The sequence below is a fragment of the Mauremys mutica genome, chromosome 4, assembly GCF_020497125.1.
Source record: "Mauremys mutica isolate MM-2020 ecotype Southern chromosome 4, ASM2049712v1, whole genome shotgun sequence".
NCBI classification, from domain to species: Eukaryota; Metazoa; Chordata; order Testudines; family Geoemydidae; genus Mauremys; species Mauremys mutica.
This window is the reverse complement of record NC_059075.1, coordinates 105,475,689-105,493,412: the sequence shown is the minus strand read 5'-3', so window position 1 is coordinate 105,493,412 and position 17,724 is coordinate 105,475,689. Positions and strand designations below refer to the sequence as shown.

At 38.6% G+C, this 17,724-nt stretch overlaps 2 protein-coding genes across 2 annotated transcripts in view; both read left to right on the top strand.

Moving 5' to 3' along the window:
- The window catches only part of TSG101 (tumor susceptibility 101), a 49,670-nt gene that overhangs the window by 18,174 nt on the left and 13,772 nt on the right, over nt 1-17,724 (top strand). The window contains exons 6-7 of the mRNA XM_045014367.1: nt 1,332-1,398; nt 4,419-4,513. Coding sequence (XP_044870302.1) covers nt 1,332-1,398; nt 4,419-4,513 — 162 coding nt within the window. The remainder of the gene's footprint in view (nt 1-1,331; nt 1,399-4,418; nt 4,514-17,724) is intronic.
- Nucleotides 4,521-10,093, top strand: LOC123368998. The gene is made up of 2 exons (XM_045014369.1): nt 4,521-5,621; nt 7,188-10,093. Exons 1-2 carry the CDS (start codon nt 5,537-5,539, stop codon nt 7,763-7,765), a joined length of 663 nt encoding a protein of 220 aa, XP_044870304.1. The 5' UTR covers nt 4,521-5,536; the 3' UTR covers nt 7,766-10,093.

Below are 17,724 nucleotides of genomic sequence, written 5' to 3'. Positions count from 1 at the left end.
TACTCCAGTGTAGATGAAAACAGCATCTGAGTTTATGGCTCCACAAGCCATCACAAACAAGAATGGAAGTACAGATTCTTCATTCTTAAATTAGGATCAAACAGTGAGAAGTGCATCATTTCATAACATAAATAATTGCTTCACTTGCAATCATGTAATGATTATTAGGAAAGGAAAGTACTAGGCATAGCTAAAATGAACAGGTTAGAACTAAAATAGACATTTTTATGTATTATGTTATGTTTGTCGCTAGTGAAATATGAGTACATATAAGACTACAAATTTTCATAACTCATCTCGTAAGCAGAACATTATTTTCCTTAGACCACTGATTCCCACTTGGTGAAATGAGTTGAAAACAAATGACAAATCTTATACGGTGTTTTTCAATTTCTTTATGACGCAGTTGGATGAACTTGAAAATAGGGATTTATAATGGAAATGGTGGCTGACAGACTTTGATAGTAGCAAAGGCTACTGAATAATTCTGTGCTGAAGGTATTCTCAGTACTAAAGAGGTGTCTGCAGAATTAAAATAGTTGTGCAGGATCATCCCTAATTTAAAGATAAAAGTGTATTCAGGTATCTTAATGCCTAATTGTATGAATATAATTACTAGAGGGAGCCTGTCTGGAGAGCATCTGAAGGCACACACTCTTTATCATCCCTATAATAGCTCATATTATAAGTAGACTTGTAGAAATGAGTTAGTGATTTTTTTTTTAAACACATACGGTGTAAGAATGTACTTAAAATTCGTGTATATCCTAATTTGCAGCGTTGGACTTCTGTATAAGTAAAAAAGCACAGGGATGAGTATTTCCCTCGTTAGTATGAAATCAAATAATGACTAAATGATGGAAAGAAAAATTATTCCTCAGGTTTTCATTGATTGATGAGAGTTGTATGTGACTGCCTCTAGATTCTGCCACCACAGCTTTGAGCATCAGCTAAAGGAAAGTGCCAGAGTGGTGTGTGAGACTGCATTTTCAGGCCTCCCGGCCCCTGCTGATTCTGAGAGGGTTCCCCCAGCAGCAGGTTGCATTGCAACTAGATAATTTGGCCAGGCTTTGTATTATTAAACAATGAATTTGCATAAAATTTTATGGCTTTTGTCAATGAATTTTTTTAAGCCAATGTGATCTATAAATGTTGAATAAACATGAAAAAAAGTCACATTTTTTTCTTTTGTACTGACATTGATTCTGGCGTTGTATTATGTTCATGGTTGAACAGTGTATTGAAATATCTCTCATCATAGCATAAATATGTCTACCTCATTTAACAAAATCTTGAAAAGTAAAACTGTACAAAATTGTTATTTTGTTTAGCATCCTATATGCCAGGCATGCCAAGTGGAATCTCTCCCTATCCACCGGGACACCCTCCTAACCCAAGGTAAGTTATGCTTTAAATCCAGTCACTGAAGGGGGTCTGCTGTGCTGGTGCTGCTTCTGAGAATCCCACACCCTGTTTGTATCTTCTTTTGATGGAGATTGAATTCTTGGATTTATTTTTAAATTACACCGCTACCTCAATATAACACTGTCCTCGGGAGCCAAAAAATCTTACCTTGTTATAGGTGAAACTGTGTTATATCGAACTTGCTTTCATAGAATCTAGTCCAACCCCCTGCTCAAAGCAGGACCAATCCCCAAATCCCTAAATGGCCCCCTCAAGGATTGAACTCACAACCCTGGGTTTAGCAGGCCAATGCTCAAACCACTGAGCTACCCCTCCCCCTTTGGTCCATTAGAGTGTGCAGCCCCTCCCCCCCCAGAGCGCTGCTTTACTGCGTTATAGCCGAATTAGTGTTATACCGGGTCACGTTATATTGGGGTAGAGGTGTATTATGGTAGTGTATTCAGAAATCGAGGATTCAATCCTTGTCAATAGCAGAGGAAAAGTTTGAATAAGGCTAAGCCTTTTAGTGCTAATTGATTACAATATACAATTGTTAGGTTTAGTTAGAAAATTTGCTTACTGCAAAGTGTTCCTTGCTGGATTATTGCTCCTCTTGTTGCACTATATAAGAGATCAGTTTTTATGGGATAGGTCCCCCTATTCCTTTTTAAATGTATTGCCCAATATCAATTCATGCAATTGATTGCTCAAGTAAGAAATCATTTTTTGTTTAAACCTCTCTTCTAGGCAAATATGGAATACCCCTTGTTCTCTTCTTTCCCCTCAATCCACAAACAATATAAAGTCAAAATGAGCCATGAATAACACAAGATAAGAGATGTCTGTAATGTTTTTAATGACTTTTAAGTGTTGGAGGAAAAAGTAGTTTGCACATTAATTCAGTCTTCTGAAAATGTGCTAAACAGTCAAATTCCAATTTTTAAGTAAGTCTATTTAACATCACCTCTGTCACAATCTATACTCTAAAAGCTCTGCTAACAGAGGTGTGTCTGGCTATTTTATGGTGCCTTTTTCTTGTTATGTTACTACCCGGTATAAGTAAACTTGATACCAGAGGGATTTGGTTACTGAATTTTAAAAGAAAATTGAAGTACTTACTTCTGTTAACCTAAAGAATAAATATTAAGCTAGATAAATGTATGTGTTTAAAATTGTTTTGACAATTCATTGTAAGAAATATGTCCGTGTTTCTATATGTCCCTAATTGAGAGTGGTGCTGGTATTAATAAACTTAATGTAGAAAGCCGAGTTTGACCCAATAAATGCATTTCAGTATTGTGAGGGTATGACACAGACAGGAGGCTTTCATAGTTGTTGTAAAGTCCATTTTATTGTTTGAGATTTGTAATCTAATACTTAAATATTTTGTAAACAATTAACAATCTAGCCTTACAATTTTTAGTGTCTCCTGCCTTTCTCATGATTTCATCTGCAGGGCTGCAATATCTGTATTCCAAACTGTCATCAGAATGGAACTTTCTTTTTGTTAATTATTCATTGTTATGCAAAACATTTTAAAATATTTAAATATTTTAATTAAATGCAGGGATTAGGAAATAGTTTATTGTATTAATATAAAATCTGCACTTTGGGTATGATCCAAAGCCCTTTGAAGTAAATTGAGACTCACTTTGACTTCAGAGGGCTTCCATTCACTCCCTTTTTGAGCATGGGGTGGCACTGAATGTAAACCTTTTGATAAGTATGCCATGCAGTCATTTATCTTCCATCTGTTTGGGTGGGAAATACTTGTTTGTTTTTATTATTGCTCTGCTCGTATTTCACTTCTGTCTTGGAGCAAGTGATGAGCTCCTATAGTATAGAATAACTGTATAAAAAAAATGGTGCTGCAGAGAGTACAGTGTAGGGTCTTGTTAGGAGGAGCAGCACACGTGTCACTGCTTCTGGCAGACTGGAATTTATTTTTCTGACTGATATAATGCTCTTCTCCAATGAGCACTTCTTAATGCATGTTAAAAAGACCTAAAAGACAATTAGTCTCAGAAAATAAATGTGCTAAATTCCTCTTGTAATACATCATTATGAATATCCTTTGTTCCTCTTTTTATTAAATGTTCATTTATTACCCAGTTTTAAAAGTCCCTCTTGGTCAAGAGCCATAAATTATCATATTTTGGGGAAATAGTCTCTAATATTATTTTTTAAATTATAATAAAAATACTGTTTACTACAAGTAAGTGATAGGTGTAGATCAGTATAGTAACATAACATTTACACTTCCAATGTAATAGTTAGTTTCAATTTTGAGGGTAAATGAAGACAGATTAAATGTCATCTGCCCAAACTGTCAATTGCCTTGATGAATGAATTTGTTAATAATATCTGTATTTGTCTCCCTCTCCTTCCACAAAAATTCTTAATGGTACTGTGACAGAAGATTTTTTTTACCTCACTATAATAATATTTTTATTACATGATAGATAAACTTTTAACATTCGCTTTTTACACAACAAAAACACTAACTTTTTATTTTGTGTTTAACAGCTGTACTACAGTTGGTTACTATCATTGTGTCAATCAAAACTCTAATACAATTTAGTACGTAAATACTTTTTCTTCAAATATTTATGGTTCCAAGAGTGGTTCTTCAGGATTGTAAAATAAATTAATCCAATTGAAGGGAACTTGAAACATTCAGGACATTTGACCAGCAAATAACTTGTCAGAGATACAAATATAATGGTATAATTTTAAATTATACGAGAAATTGTGAAAGACATCTTTAAGCTAAATTAGTAGCGTATCCTGTGAAGAAGACAGTAAAGTCTCTACTGGCCTGTAGTTTGAGGCGGTACCTTTACTTGTAAAAGTGGCTTATATTTGAAAAGGAAACTTGCTCTTTCTTTTAGTATGATAACCTTGTAAAAAGTTTTGGAATCAAAAGTTTAGCACTGGAAAACTTAATGTAAAGTTGATGCACATGGATGTTCTGCAAATTCTTGCATAATGTTAATATAACTTTCTTTACCAAGTGGCTACCCGGCCTATCCTTATCCACCTGGTGGTCCATTTCCAGCAACAACAAGTGGTCAGCACTACCCATCTCAGCCTCCTGTGACTACTGTTGGTGAGTAACTTTGAAAGTATCTCTCTTTCTGAGTTCTAGAGAAAGCAAAGGATCCAGCCGTAAGTAGACAGGGAAAAAAATCACATTTATGAAGCAGATGTAAATTGCATCGTACTTGTATGGTGGTTAAAACCTGAACTTTTAAGCAGATACCATTTAACATATATTTTAAAATATCCATTGTGTTTTGTTTTTTCCAGTCAGGAACTTGGTAAATTGTCTTCCTTCTATCCATAGTCTCTGATTTGTGAACTTTCTGATGAACAATGCTATAGCCACCCTACATTTTTCTTTCCCCATTTGATAAAATGTGACATTTTTATTGCATGTGCAGTGCTCTGTGCATTTGTTGCTTGTTTTTAAAAATTGTTGTTGTCCTTATTTTAGTTATCTATTGGATTCATTTAATTTGATCCAAGAGAACCATCTAGTAAATGGAGATTCAGAGCTATAACTCTAGTTTGATAGCAGTCCCTTCCAAACATTGTGTGTGAAGTAGCAATCACTTGTAATATGTTTACAGCCCTTGTCTCCTGCAAAATAAGTACCGTAAGTAAAAACAAGAAACGACAAACAAGTTTTAAGTGTGTATGTGCTCTTTAATTAGAAATGCAGTATCTTTTAGTATATCCCATGTATATTAATTTTGTATTGGGCACACAAAATTATATCTTGAAACTGGTTTGATTGAGGTATCTGAGGAAAATATAAATCTAATCTGATAACTCAGGGTAAGCAATTGACCTTATTTTCTTGCAACACAAGATGTGTATTTGTTTGCACTGTAAAATCTTTTGTGCTCTTCACTTTGTTTTGGGAACAATATTAGTCATGGTGAAGGATTGGGACTGTGGTGTTTTTGAGGTTTACTTTTTGAAAATGAGCAGTGTCATTCTGGGGGGGCATATTTCATTTAAATGGAGGGCTTAAACTGTATCTCTTTCCGAAGGCACCATATGCCAATCTACATCCTTGTTGCAGTATTTCTGGCCTCTGAAGTAGCTCTAGCAATTACCGCTTTAAATGCCAGACTGCATTGGCAGCACCAAAAGTGCTCACTTTGGTTACCAGGAGACTCAGAAACTCTGGGATGATGTGGCAACTGAAGGTAATGCCGTCCATCAGCCAAATGAATGAAGAGAGAGATGGGGGTGGGGTGGATATGTACAAGTCGGCATGGGATTTAATGCATGGGCTACTTGATCATCTTTTCTTGCACTGAACCTTTTGAGCAGCAGTACCCAGGAGGCTAGCTCTTATGCTTATATGTTTGTACTTCCTCAGCTATCTGGACTACAATTCTTTGGAAAACTGAGTGACTTCCAATATTTGATATTAGTCTCATAGGTTAGCAAGAGGGGATGAGCTCCAGGAAAAAGAGAGCTGTCTGATAGAAGTGGTCTCCTTACATCTGTTGTTTTGGGCCCTCTGTTAGTTGTGGGGAAAGTTTGCAAGAGTATTTCCAAAATAACAATGAAGCTAGTATTTATTTTGGGGTGGAGGGTGTTCTGGGGTTTAGTAAGTCTGCGAAGTTCTCAAGCTCTGGCAAGACCTAGTGCAGTGGTTCTCAAACATTTCTTTTCACGGACCACTTGAAAATTGCTGAGGGTCTCGGCTGACCACTTAATGATCTTTCCAAATGTTGTTTGTACCATTAACTAGCTATTGTAAACCGCTTTGGATAAAAACACTATATTAAAAAAAACCTTAATGATAATTTTGTTCTACAAATAAAAGCACACAACTCATATTTTCATGTCAGTAGTTTTACCTTTCTAATGTGATGGATGTGCCCTCTCTCCCCCACCGCAGCAGCCCCTGAGCTGGGGCTGGGAAGGAGAGGGGGGGTCTCTCCCCTGCTACAGCAGCCACAGAGCTGAGGCTGGGAAGGAGGGCTGTTTCTCCCCAGCAGCCACAGCCCTGGAGCTGGGGAAAGTTGCCTCTTTCTCTGGCCGCCGCAGTTCTGCACATCCCAAATTCCCCCCACCCCCTCTTCTTACCCCACTGCCCCCTCCCACCTACCCCTTAGTCCCCCCAAGGCCACCACCTCATCTTACATGTGCGTCTTCTCCAGTGTCCAGACACCTAATTAGTGGAGCCACGCCTTGCAGCTCCTCTAATTAGGTGGGTGGCCCTTCAGTCGCTCGTGTGCAGCTGCCTAGGCATGCACCTTTAGAGGGAACTATCCATGGACCATCTGAATGGAGCTCGCGGACCACTGGTGGTCCACAGACCACAGTTTGAGAACCTCTGACCTAGTGTATTTCAGGACCTTCATCCCTGTAGGAGACAAAGAATATATATTTGCCATTGTGGGACCATTCCAAAGAGACATGAACATGGATTACCTTCTATAGATTTTTATATCCAGTACAGGCACTAATTACCAGCAAAGACGTCTGAAGGAAGGTAAATTTTTCTTCATGCATGTGGAGGGAACATGTTTGTCTAACCAGATACTGGAAGACGACTGGGTCTCCCAGATTATGGTTGAGTATGACACATTTAGGATTTATGCATCTGCCTCACTTGTGGTCTTGGCTTTTCCAAAGTATGGAGTATGGCAGAGTGAGCCATGTTTAAGGGAGTTGAAGGGCTGTTAGGCCACATGCAGTTTATAAAGGTGGAGTCCAGACCAAAGCATTAATATTTGTTTGTGTTCTCTTAATAGCAGATGCCAGAAGAAAGCAGAAGCAGGTATGGATTTGTGGTCATTCGTATGTTTTCTGGGCAGAAAAACGGGCACTCGTAAGAAGCTTTGGCCCACAACTGGGCATTCGAGTGGAGGATGCCAAATTGCACTGGATAGGAAAGAGCGGCATGATGTGGGATCAGTTAATACCCACTCTGTTTCATGCACGAAGGCGTCTGCCAGATCCTGATGTGCTGGTGATACACCTGGGAGGAAATGATCTGGGGACAACAAAATTTGTGGATCTTATCATCCGAATTAAGAAGGATTTAGGATTTATCAAGCACACATTCAAGAATGTCATTCTGGTCTGGTCAAACATTGTGCCCCGAAAGGCATGGAACCAAGAAGAGACGTATAGATTCATGGATAAGAGCAGAAAAAATGTCAACAGGGAAATTGGCAACTTTATGAAGTTTATCGGAGGGTGTGTGATCAGACACGATTCCCTTGTACCAGAGTCTCCGGGTTTATTCCATCTAGATGGTGTCCTCTTATCTCAAAGTGGTACTGATGTCTTCAACCTGGATTTACTGAGTGTTTTGGAGACTTTGATATGACTTTGGAGGAAGTTTGACATTATTGGCCATGTTTTTGACAAGTAGGAACCTCACCAGGGGTAGGGAATACACCATAGGAGGATTCCCAATGATATGGGGATACTTTGGTAGTGTTTGGAGTTGCCATCTCTCATGTGGGGGAAGCAGTACTGGTTGCTGAATACATTTCAGAGGTTGATAAGTGTTTCTGGCACATAATATTTGTTACCCCACTATTAAAATGAAATGTTATTCCCAGATACTAAGCTTTGTTGTTCTGCAAGGTCTATTTAACATTTTATTTTGAGCTTAATTTGATTAATTTATGTAACTTGTTTAAAGGGACACTGCCAAATAGTTTTTACCCCCTTTTTAAATACACTATCTTCTCTATGTAAAATCATTCAGTAGTAGGTAGCTTTGTGATAGGACCTAACGTATAATTGAACTTTTTGAAGCATTTCATTATTAGAGATACAGTAATACGAACTATATGGACATATTCACGATGACATTTTCTGACACAGTATGCAACTTTAAAGGTATGTAAAATCGGAAGGTAGGTTGTCTGGCAGAGCAGGATGTTGTGATTTGAGACTTCGGGGTTCTATTCCCAGCTCTGTCACTGATTTATTATGGAAATAAGTCAGTTAACTTCTCCATACCTCTGTTTACCTGTCTGTAAAATACATAATAATTACCTCAGAGGGGTATTTGACAGTTCTGATGACAGTTACTATAGAAGTTCAGTCTTGTTACTGTGAAGGTATAGACTCTTGACATAATGTCCTTTTTAAATAACAAACTATTTTTAAAGACTTGAATTTGTTATAGTATTTTTGTTTTTTTAAAGATGTTTGAAAACAGATTCTTTCCTTACCAGTTTTCTCCTTTTCCATCTTTCCAACAGTTTTCCTCTTTCTAACAAAGCATAAAATTAACAATTGTTAATTTTGCCCCAATATCTTTGATGTTTTCAGCGTAGCCCTGGCAAAAGTGTCTGATGCTCCAGAACCAGTAAGAGGCATTCTTGCTTTTATTTTGCTCCTTCAGAATTGAGGCCTTTTAAAACTTTCTCATTGTGGATTTTCTTCTTCTTTGAAACTGCTTTGATTCACTTGAAACTCAGGTTTTTTCTAATGTTAAATTGCTATAAACTGCTTGACAGTGTCTCTTTAACTTAGTGATCATGTAGAAAACTGCAGCATTTTCCTTCCAGTAATTGTTGCGGTATATTTATATTTATTTTTGTTGTAGGGAAAAAGCTTTGGGCCTGGTTTACAGTTTACTTTTTGCATATAGCCAACCAGCACTATAACTTAATTTTGTTAGTTGGGAGTGCTGAGCTACAAAAAAATCAAAATATTGTGAAATGTGTTAGCAAATATATTATTCCAGGTAGTTAAGATTTAAAAAATTAAATTTTGTAGAAAAGAATTTTAATATTTCAAAAATCTCCATCTTCTCTCCTGTCTCAGTTCCCATTGTCAAGATATGTATTACATAACGTTCATTAATTTGTATTTAAAGTAGTTTTGGTCAATGGACTCAAGGAACCTGTTTTATTTTCTTAAATGAAGACTCCTGTCAGTATTTTGATAGCTCCTTGATGCAGCAATTTGCATTTGGAAATCTCTTTTTGACAGGACTTGAGAAAGGAACTGCTTTAACCTTACCCAGGTGCCCCTTCTCCCCATTTTCTCTTTAATCAAGTCTTCTTCCAGAAAGATATTGGTTATGCAGGGAATTGCCTGCAAAAGGACACTTGTCAGAGACAGGATAGAGGTGAGTATTAGGAGTGGAGGAGTGTTCATTCTTCACTATTCTGGCCTTACATTACTCAAATTCCCAGCCTCGCCAACTTTTTGGAGGAGGAATAAGGAAGCTGCAGTTTAATAGAAAACACCACAGTCTGTATACAGGACTCTAAGGCAAAAGTAATAGAATATAGGACAGTGTGCAGCCTAAAAGTTAGTTTGGTGAAGCTTGCAGTAGGGACATTGGAAAAGATTTATTTGAGTATTCATCTCTGTTCTTGAATACCTCTGAAGGTTTCCCTCCTGTACAGGGCAAATCTGTAGCCTTTAGAGGAACTGGGGTTGACTCCCTCACGCACTGGGAAAGGTTCTGCTCAATACATACGTATCAAGGACTTAGAAGCACTTCCAGCACGTATGACATGGGTACGTTTTGTACCCTACACTTGGATTAGAATGTTCCCCGATGGAAATACCTACTCTCTGGCGAGGTCTACGGTCATATTTATACCTTTTTGATGTTGGACGATGTTGATGATTAATGCATTTAATTTGTATAACTTGGTGATTGTGTTTTACAAATAAAGTTGTAACCTTTACTTTCTAGTCATCTTGTGGTGTTTTAATGAACACATGACATGGAAGGATGTGAGTTTACAAATTCCTTTTTGAGATAGTGTCTTTGTGAATAACTACAGCCTGTTGAAATGTTAGTCGGTACTAAAACATTCTAAAAATACTTCCATAACCGTTTCTAACTTAGTCTGTAGAGTTCAAAAAGTTTAAAAGCACATGAAAGTTAAATACCTTACTTAAGACTTTTTTTTAAAAAAGGCAATAGCTCATAATACAGATAGTTCAGCCTGATCAACACGTATTTGTGACTGAATATGACTTCGTTGCTATAGTTTTTGTTAAGGCAGTCAGTTGGTATTTAGTAAACTCAACCACAGCGAATCTGTTGGTTTATATATTTCAACCTTTGGTCAAAATGTAGTAATTAAGGTGCATAGCATTAATTGTAAATTTTGTTGTTTACTGTTACACGATAGCAGTGGTGAATGTATGTTGTCAGGATTTCTTCTCTTTCGTATTCTCTCCATTTGGTGGTATTCATGGAGTGACTGAGATTGGTTTGCAGAAACCATTGTCTTGTCGGGTGTTTTTGCTTAGGTTTGCCTGACAGTGCTTGTATGCACACTGTGCATGTAAACTTCTTCTGCAGGATCTCTTTTAGTTTGCAGAATTCCGTTGGGAGTTCTTGTTCTGGTCTGTAGGTAAGTAACCCTTTTATCTAGACAATATCTCAAAAGATGGTGCTAACGTATTGATTGTTGGGATTAGTTTCTTTAGCATCTTTTCTTATTTTTGTTGGTTTTATCAAAAATAGGTGGTCTGAGTTTTCTGTTCATGTTAATGAAGATATGTAGTTGTCTTAATAGGTGGTTTGCTGATATATTCTTTTCATAAATGTGTACACTTGAAGCTGATCTGGAGATAGAAGATAGTCATTGGAAATTTGCTGACGTACATGCTGAACATGTATTTGCAATTTTGCATTTGATTTGCATTAGCCTTTGTTGCTTGGGAGATGTTCGTATCCAAGGGTGATCAAATAGTTTCTTCATAACAGCATACTTCTAGTTAGATTCTGGCATTTAGCCACAAACCCTAGTAGGGGACAGGACAGTGCATTGCTGCCCCATCCTAGGGAGAGCTCAGAAAGGGATTGTGCCTCGTGCATGCACAATTTCTTCTTGGTACAGAGAGGGAGGAGTGCAGAGGCTGCACTATCCCATAGGATGGTGTGACCAATTTTCCTCTCCCAGCCTGTGGCCCACATCGCCCACCCCAGTGGAACAATGTGTTTTCTACATGGGGATAAGCATAAATGGGAGGAAGGGGAAGTTGACCATTGGAGTACATGGCAAAGAGAGGGTGTTGCATTGACTTGCACCTCCTCTGGAGCGATAAGCACCCTCCAGGGTGCAGGGAAGCAACAATCCCTTAGCTTCCCCAAGCATGGGACTGAGATTGCCCTGACACTTGTGCAAGACTTGCCATGGGAGGAAAGGTCCCTTGAGCCCTCCCCTCCATCTTTTATAATATTTTTTGGCATGGTTCAAAAGTTTAGTTCACATTGCTCTTCGAAGTAATCACACTTGATTTTTGCTCTTCATTGCAGTGTACTAAACGGCATTATAGTTATAGCTGAGAAAGTGCTTCATTTTAAGGCTGTGTTTTCAGACTCTCTACACAGTATCTGTATTATAGTGGTGTGCCAGTTCCACTATAGTTGTTTGAGTTGATCCACAGTTAATCTGCCTGTTTCATGCCAGTAGAGATGGGAATAGTGTTATGCTAGATTGATTACTGCAGGTTTGGATATGCATGAACTGACAACTACTTACATTGGCTACTAGTAGCTGTATATGCACCACCATTTAATGAGGGAGTAGGATTTTTTGAGCAGTCAGATCACTTGCATGCATCCTGCCTTAGACCAGCTTGACAACGTGATTTATCTCACTGAGCTGCTTAATGATTTTAAAGAGCCCCTCCGAGGCAGCTTGGAGTTTATTCTGCCACATTGGAATGAGTGCCATAACTTTGTTCCCTATTCCTTGTGACCTGGCCTGTGCCATGTGCTCATACCAGACAGTCTCTCTTTCTCTCTCAGGCTTTTAATAGATTATCCTAAGCAAAATCCAGGAGTTCTGTGAGCCTTTTCCTAAACTTCCCCCTCAGGAGAGGTCTTAAGCTCCCACTCATCACTCACTCGATTCTAGGGTGTCACACCCTCCTTCCAAAGAGCAGTGCAAAAGGGGAAAACCGGATGCTTAGTGAATTTCTTTATAGGCAGACAGCAGATACAGTAGACACTTGTCCTGATCATGTGACTGCTGATCTACAAACGTTTCCAGCATTATTTTAAGTGTCTGATTAAATCTTTCCACCAGTCCTTTGGCTTGAGGGTGATATGCAGAGGTCCACAAGTATCTGACCCCATGTTTCTCCCATTAGCCCTGGTGAAGGGTTGATATGAATATGAGTCTCTGGGGAACTTGCTGGGAGGAAAGCCCACCTTGCTGAAAATTGACAAAAGAGCATCAGCATCTGTGTCTGCCTCTATGGAAGACAGAGCTGCAGTCCTGCAGGATAGCAAGTAGCATAATCTATCACCCCTAGTTTGAATTTCTTTCCAGTCTGGGTCTCCTTACTACAGAGTCCCACAATATCCATGGTCAGCTTCAAAAAAGGTTCCTCCACTCTAGGTTCCTTTACTATTCTTGAGCTTTTTCCACCTTCTGGTAAGAATCACGTATTTTGAGTATTTTTTGAATGCCTCAAACTCCAGAGCCGTAAAAATTATGCAACAGCCTGTGTTTTGTATGCTGGATCTCCAGATGCCCTGAAAAAGGGATATCTTCGGAGAAGTTTAACGTCCTAAGATGATAGTTCTGGGACACCACTTAACTGACTCTTGAGACTCCAAGTCTCTGTCTCCCCTGGGGAAAACCATTCCCTGTAAAGGAGTTGCTTATTCCACAGGAATCTCTCCCTGCATTCCTCAGATAAGAGGGCTTTCAGCACTGGGACTGGCCACTGCAGCCCTCACCAGCGGCGACACCAGCACTCCAAGCCCGTGCCTGGGGCAGCAAGCCGCAGGGGGTGCCCTGCCAGTCCCTGCGAGGGCAGTAGTCAGGCTGCCTTCGGCAGCTTGCCTGCGGGAGGTCCACGGATTTGGCGGCAATTCGGCGGCGGGTATGCTGAATCCGCAGGACTGGCAGACCTCCCACAGGCAAGCTGCTGAATCCGCAGGACTGGGGACCTCGTGCAGGCACGACGCTGAAGCAGCCTGCCTGCCGTGCTTGGGGCAGCAAAAAAGCTAGAGCCTCTCCTGGCCCTCACCTTCTCTAAGGAGGGTTTAGAACACAGCTGCCAGGGCAGGGAGTGTAGCCTGCTCCTCCCTGCTAAACTTTTCCCCCCTCTTGGCTGGGATATCATCCAAAGCAACACTTAACTCAGCATATTCTCACAGGCTGGCGGGGACAGTTGTGCCAAATGGCAGGGGAACAGAGGTGGTCTCTCAAGTAAATAGGCCCACATAATTTTTAGGAAGGAACTGCGGATCTTAATTTTTTGCATAAAGAATTTTTGTTTCTTGCTGCTACAGTGTTGTGGCTTGTAGAGATGAAAGACTTACAATGTCCTGTTAGGTCACACTTTTAAGCATAACATACAGTATATCATTAGGGATCAAGTGTACAGCATTTTATTTGTTATACCATGACATTTAAATAGGCTTTTTGATTAGTGAGCTTAATTTCCGTTTCTTCAAAGTAGGGTTTTTTGGGGTTTTTTTCAGTCTTGTCCCATTCATTATCCTTCTGATTCTGTTACGGGTCTGAAGTTGCTGTAAGGTCACTTGTGAAACCAGACTCTGCATAGTAAAGGTTAAGTATCTGAGTGCTCTCAGGGATTAATGGCCATGTGCCATAAAATCTTCCCAAAGATGGGCTAATTATAGAAGTGACAGAAAATGCTAAAGGTTCATGCTCTGTAAGGAGTCACATTGAGATTGTTTCAATATGAAACCTTACATATGCAAGGAGTTAGTAGAAATCCACCATTTCCTATGTTTCATTAACATTTTTTGTCATCCGAATTTCCATTTTTAAGATTAAGATGTCTTCCCTGATATTTCCCTCCTGGTTTATTATTAAAATGTCTTGTACAAAAGTGTCCTAAATAAGGGATTTTCAGAAAACAGCTAGTATTGATCATTGACTTTGGTTTTGCTTTATAAATGTATATTGTATATAAAAGGAGTGACTAGAATCTTGTGAACTCTTATGTTCATGATATGAGTGTCTGGATGGTTACAATTCACTTCTCATAATTACAGTTGTCTGGTAGTGAGTATACTCGTCTGTTCCTTTAGGAAACTTTACAGGGATAAGAACGTTTAAACCTCTCCTGGCTACCATAACCCATTGCTTTCTCTCTTCCCCTTCTGCCCATCCCTTACCTCACAAATAATTTAACATAAAAGTGATGGTAAAATCTTTGCAATATAATAAAACAATGTATATAACTCATTACTTCAGTAAATAATATTAATATTCAATTACTGTAAATTAAAGGATTTGGTTCCCCTCTTCTCCGTGGTTTATGTGGTGTTCCTATAGAAAGTGCTAGTCCTGTCTCCTCAGCATTGAAGCATCCTTGAGAAATTCCTTTTGGTTTATGTGCCGTTTCACATATACTTTCATTGCCATATGTGATGGGTGTTTACAACTTTTAACAAAATATTGTAGATGTCTTTATGGACCAGTAAAGTGCCTGAGTGGCATGAGCTAGAAATGACACCTAAATTGATAATGTATATACATTTTTATGAACCAGGCAACATAATCTTTTTAATAATCTATCAATCGGCTTCTACACTAGGAGTATTTAGTCTATTAATAGATGAATTGTACAAGAAGCTTGCATAAACTTTATATATAAAATAAAACAGTAATGGCTCTGAATAGGTGCCGCATATCCTGCATAGAACAATTAATGTGCAACACATGCTAAACGAGTCCATTACTACTTGGTGGAAAATATAAAATCTGTCACTGCTCTGTTATAATTTTTGTATCATGAAAAATTAATGATCAGAAATACTGGTGATACATTTTTAAGGAATGTTTTTTCAGTAGTTTTAAACCACTTTTGAACGTGTGTGATTGCCATACGTCTTTCTAGTATTTATGGGGTAGATAAGGTGATTCATTGAAGGGAACAGAGTTCTAAAAATGAAGTTTTTACTTCTTGAAAAGTTTTCTACACTCTCTTTTGTTGCTTGTTGTAACTAAAAATTACTTGGCTTAAAGATACTTGATTCACCTTTATTGACCTGGATGAGGCTGTGTACCTTTGGTTCATTTAGCAGAGTTTGGTGAGTTGATATAGGTACTGCATGCGTTGTTTCAGTTGGGTGACTTCAGGCTTTGAAATTACTGGCTGGGAGGAGCCATTCTGTGTTGGGAGCAGAAGAAAGGAAAGGATGAGGGGAGAGCCAGGGGCTTTGGTTTATAGCTTCTAAGATCTATGGGAGCATGGGTAGCAGCAGAATGGGGGACCGACAGCAGAGGCCTAATGTATAGTTTCTACGCCCAACATAGACTAATGAAGAGCTCCTAAATTCCATGTAGACTTTCATTGAGCAACTCTAGGGAAACATTCTAAAAAAAACAATTTCCAATACTAATAATATAGTTAAGCTTGATTTACTCCCCAGAAATTTACTGATCCGTAACATCAGAGTACTTGTAAAAAGAATCCTGTTTTAAAGCTGAAATTACTAGAAAAACCAGGAAGTTCAAAGTAGGTGTGCTAGAGTACAGTTATGAAAGATGTAGTGTCATAAACCAAATGAATCTAGCTAACACAGGCACAAAGATGCAAATACCTGATTTAAAGCATAGCTAATACCACAGATTCTGGCCTTAATGTATGTAACAGCCTTCCAACTTCTGTTGGCTTAAATTTTAATAGTTCATATCATTTTTAGAGTAGATCCTTATTATTTTCAGATGTAGCAGCTCAGTCTTAACCTTTTCCAAAAGTTTAAATAATACATGCATCCCAGAAGAGGACTTTCTTTTACAGTTATTCTCTTATAAAACTCTTGTGCATAAAAAAAAAGGTAGCGATACACTGAGTTCTTGGCCAAGGTATATTCAGTGTGGTGCAGAGTGAGTCTTCTTGGCCCATTACTTGTGGCATTGTCTTTACCTACAACATTCCGGATATTAATCTATAACTTTAAGACACAGAAGCTGTAGAGATCAATGCTGGTCTAAACCCAGGTCTCTTCTTATTTGGAGTTAACACTGCAAAACCTGATGTGTGAAATATATTAGATTCTTGATGTAAATAATATCTGGATATACCCATTTTAGAGTATTTTCTGATGCTCTTGATTTCAGAGTTCAAAATCTCAGATTAGGTTTGATCTTGCATCTGGGCAATCTTTCCTGTTCTTGTGTTCTCTGTAGTACATGGCTGACAGCAGAAGTATTTGCTTGAAGTATTGGCCCATTAACTATTAGCTTGTAATTGTGTGGTTTATTTTCTGCTTTTAAACTTTCTTCCGGTACTGTCATATGCAATCGCAGAGAGATAGCCAAAACAGTTTCAAGTAAAACCATGCTATAAAAATCCAGCTATTTTAAAAATCAATAAGTCTGAACACACAATATGTTCAGTAAAAGATCCATTCTGTTGCGCAACAAAGATGTGCACTATCTTGAGGATTTTGTTACGTCTGAGATGCTGAGAAATGAAATAAAGGCTCAAGAGTTCTGATTTTAAAAGGTTCAGCACAAAGTACTAGTTCAAAGACTGATTATTTAGAGACAGGATTTGCTCATGAAGGAGATCAGATAATTTTATGGTACTCCTTTTGCACACAATCTGAATGCTGATTTGCATGGAGTATAATGGCATTCTTGATTGGAAGAATTGGCTGTTTTTGTACGGGAGGGTAAGACTTCTGAGAAATAGTCAAGATTAGAAACTGGTATGAGAGAGAGCCATTTAGATGCTTGAAAAACTTTGTTTGGAATGTTTTGATTAATTTAACATGTTAATCAAGAGGATGCACTTAGCCATCGTTACAGCTTGGGGATATAGAGAGTTGGTTTTATGTCCTCTTTACAACTCCTCTGAACCTGAGGTCAGTCAAGGACCAGGCTATTCCCTGTTATACATTAGAGCACCCTTAAGACTGCTCTAATTTATGTTCAGCTGCTTGTGACCCTGATCAGTTACTCTGGCAGCTGGGAATCTCTGGGGCATAGATATACCCTGGCCACTCCCCCTTTTCCCTGACCCACACCTACTGCAGCAGGGGCTGGAGATGTGTGGCCTTGGACACTCCCCGGTGACTCCATGTCAGCGGGGGATGTTGGAAGAATCCTTCACCAATCAGTTTAGATGGCATTGTGTCTGTTTTGTGCTGCCAGTGTAGGTCCAGGATCCTGGACTCCAGTTCTTCCTCAAACACCTGGAAATGTTATGGTGGATCAGTTCCTTTCCTTTCAGTTCAGCCATTCTTTGTTGTCCCAATCCTGTCTCTGTTACACTTTTTATGTTTTGATTCACAAGATGTATTTAATTACATGACTACAATCACGTGTTTAATTTAAAAAAATTACTATTTGTGCA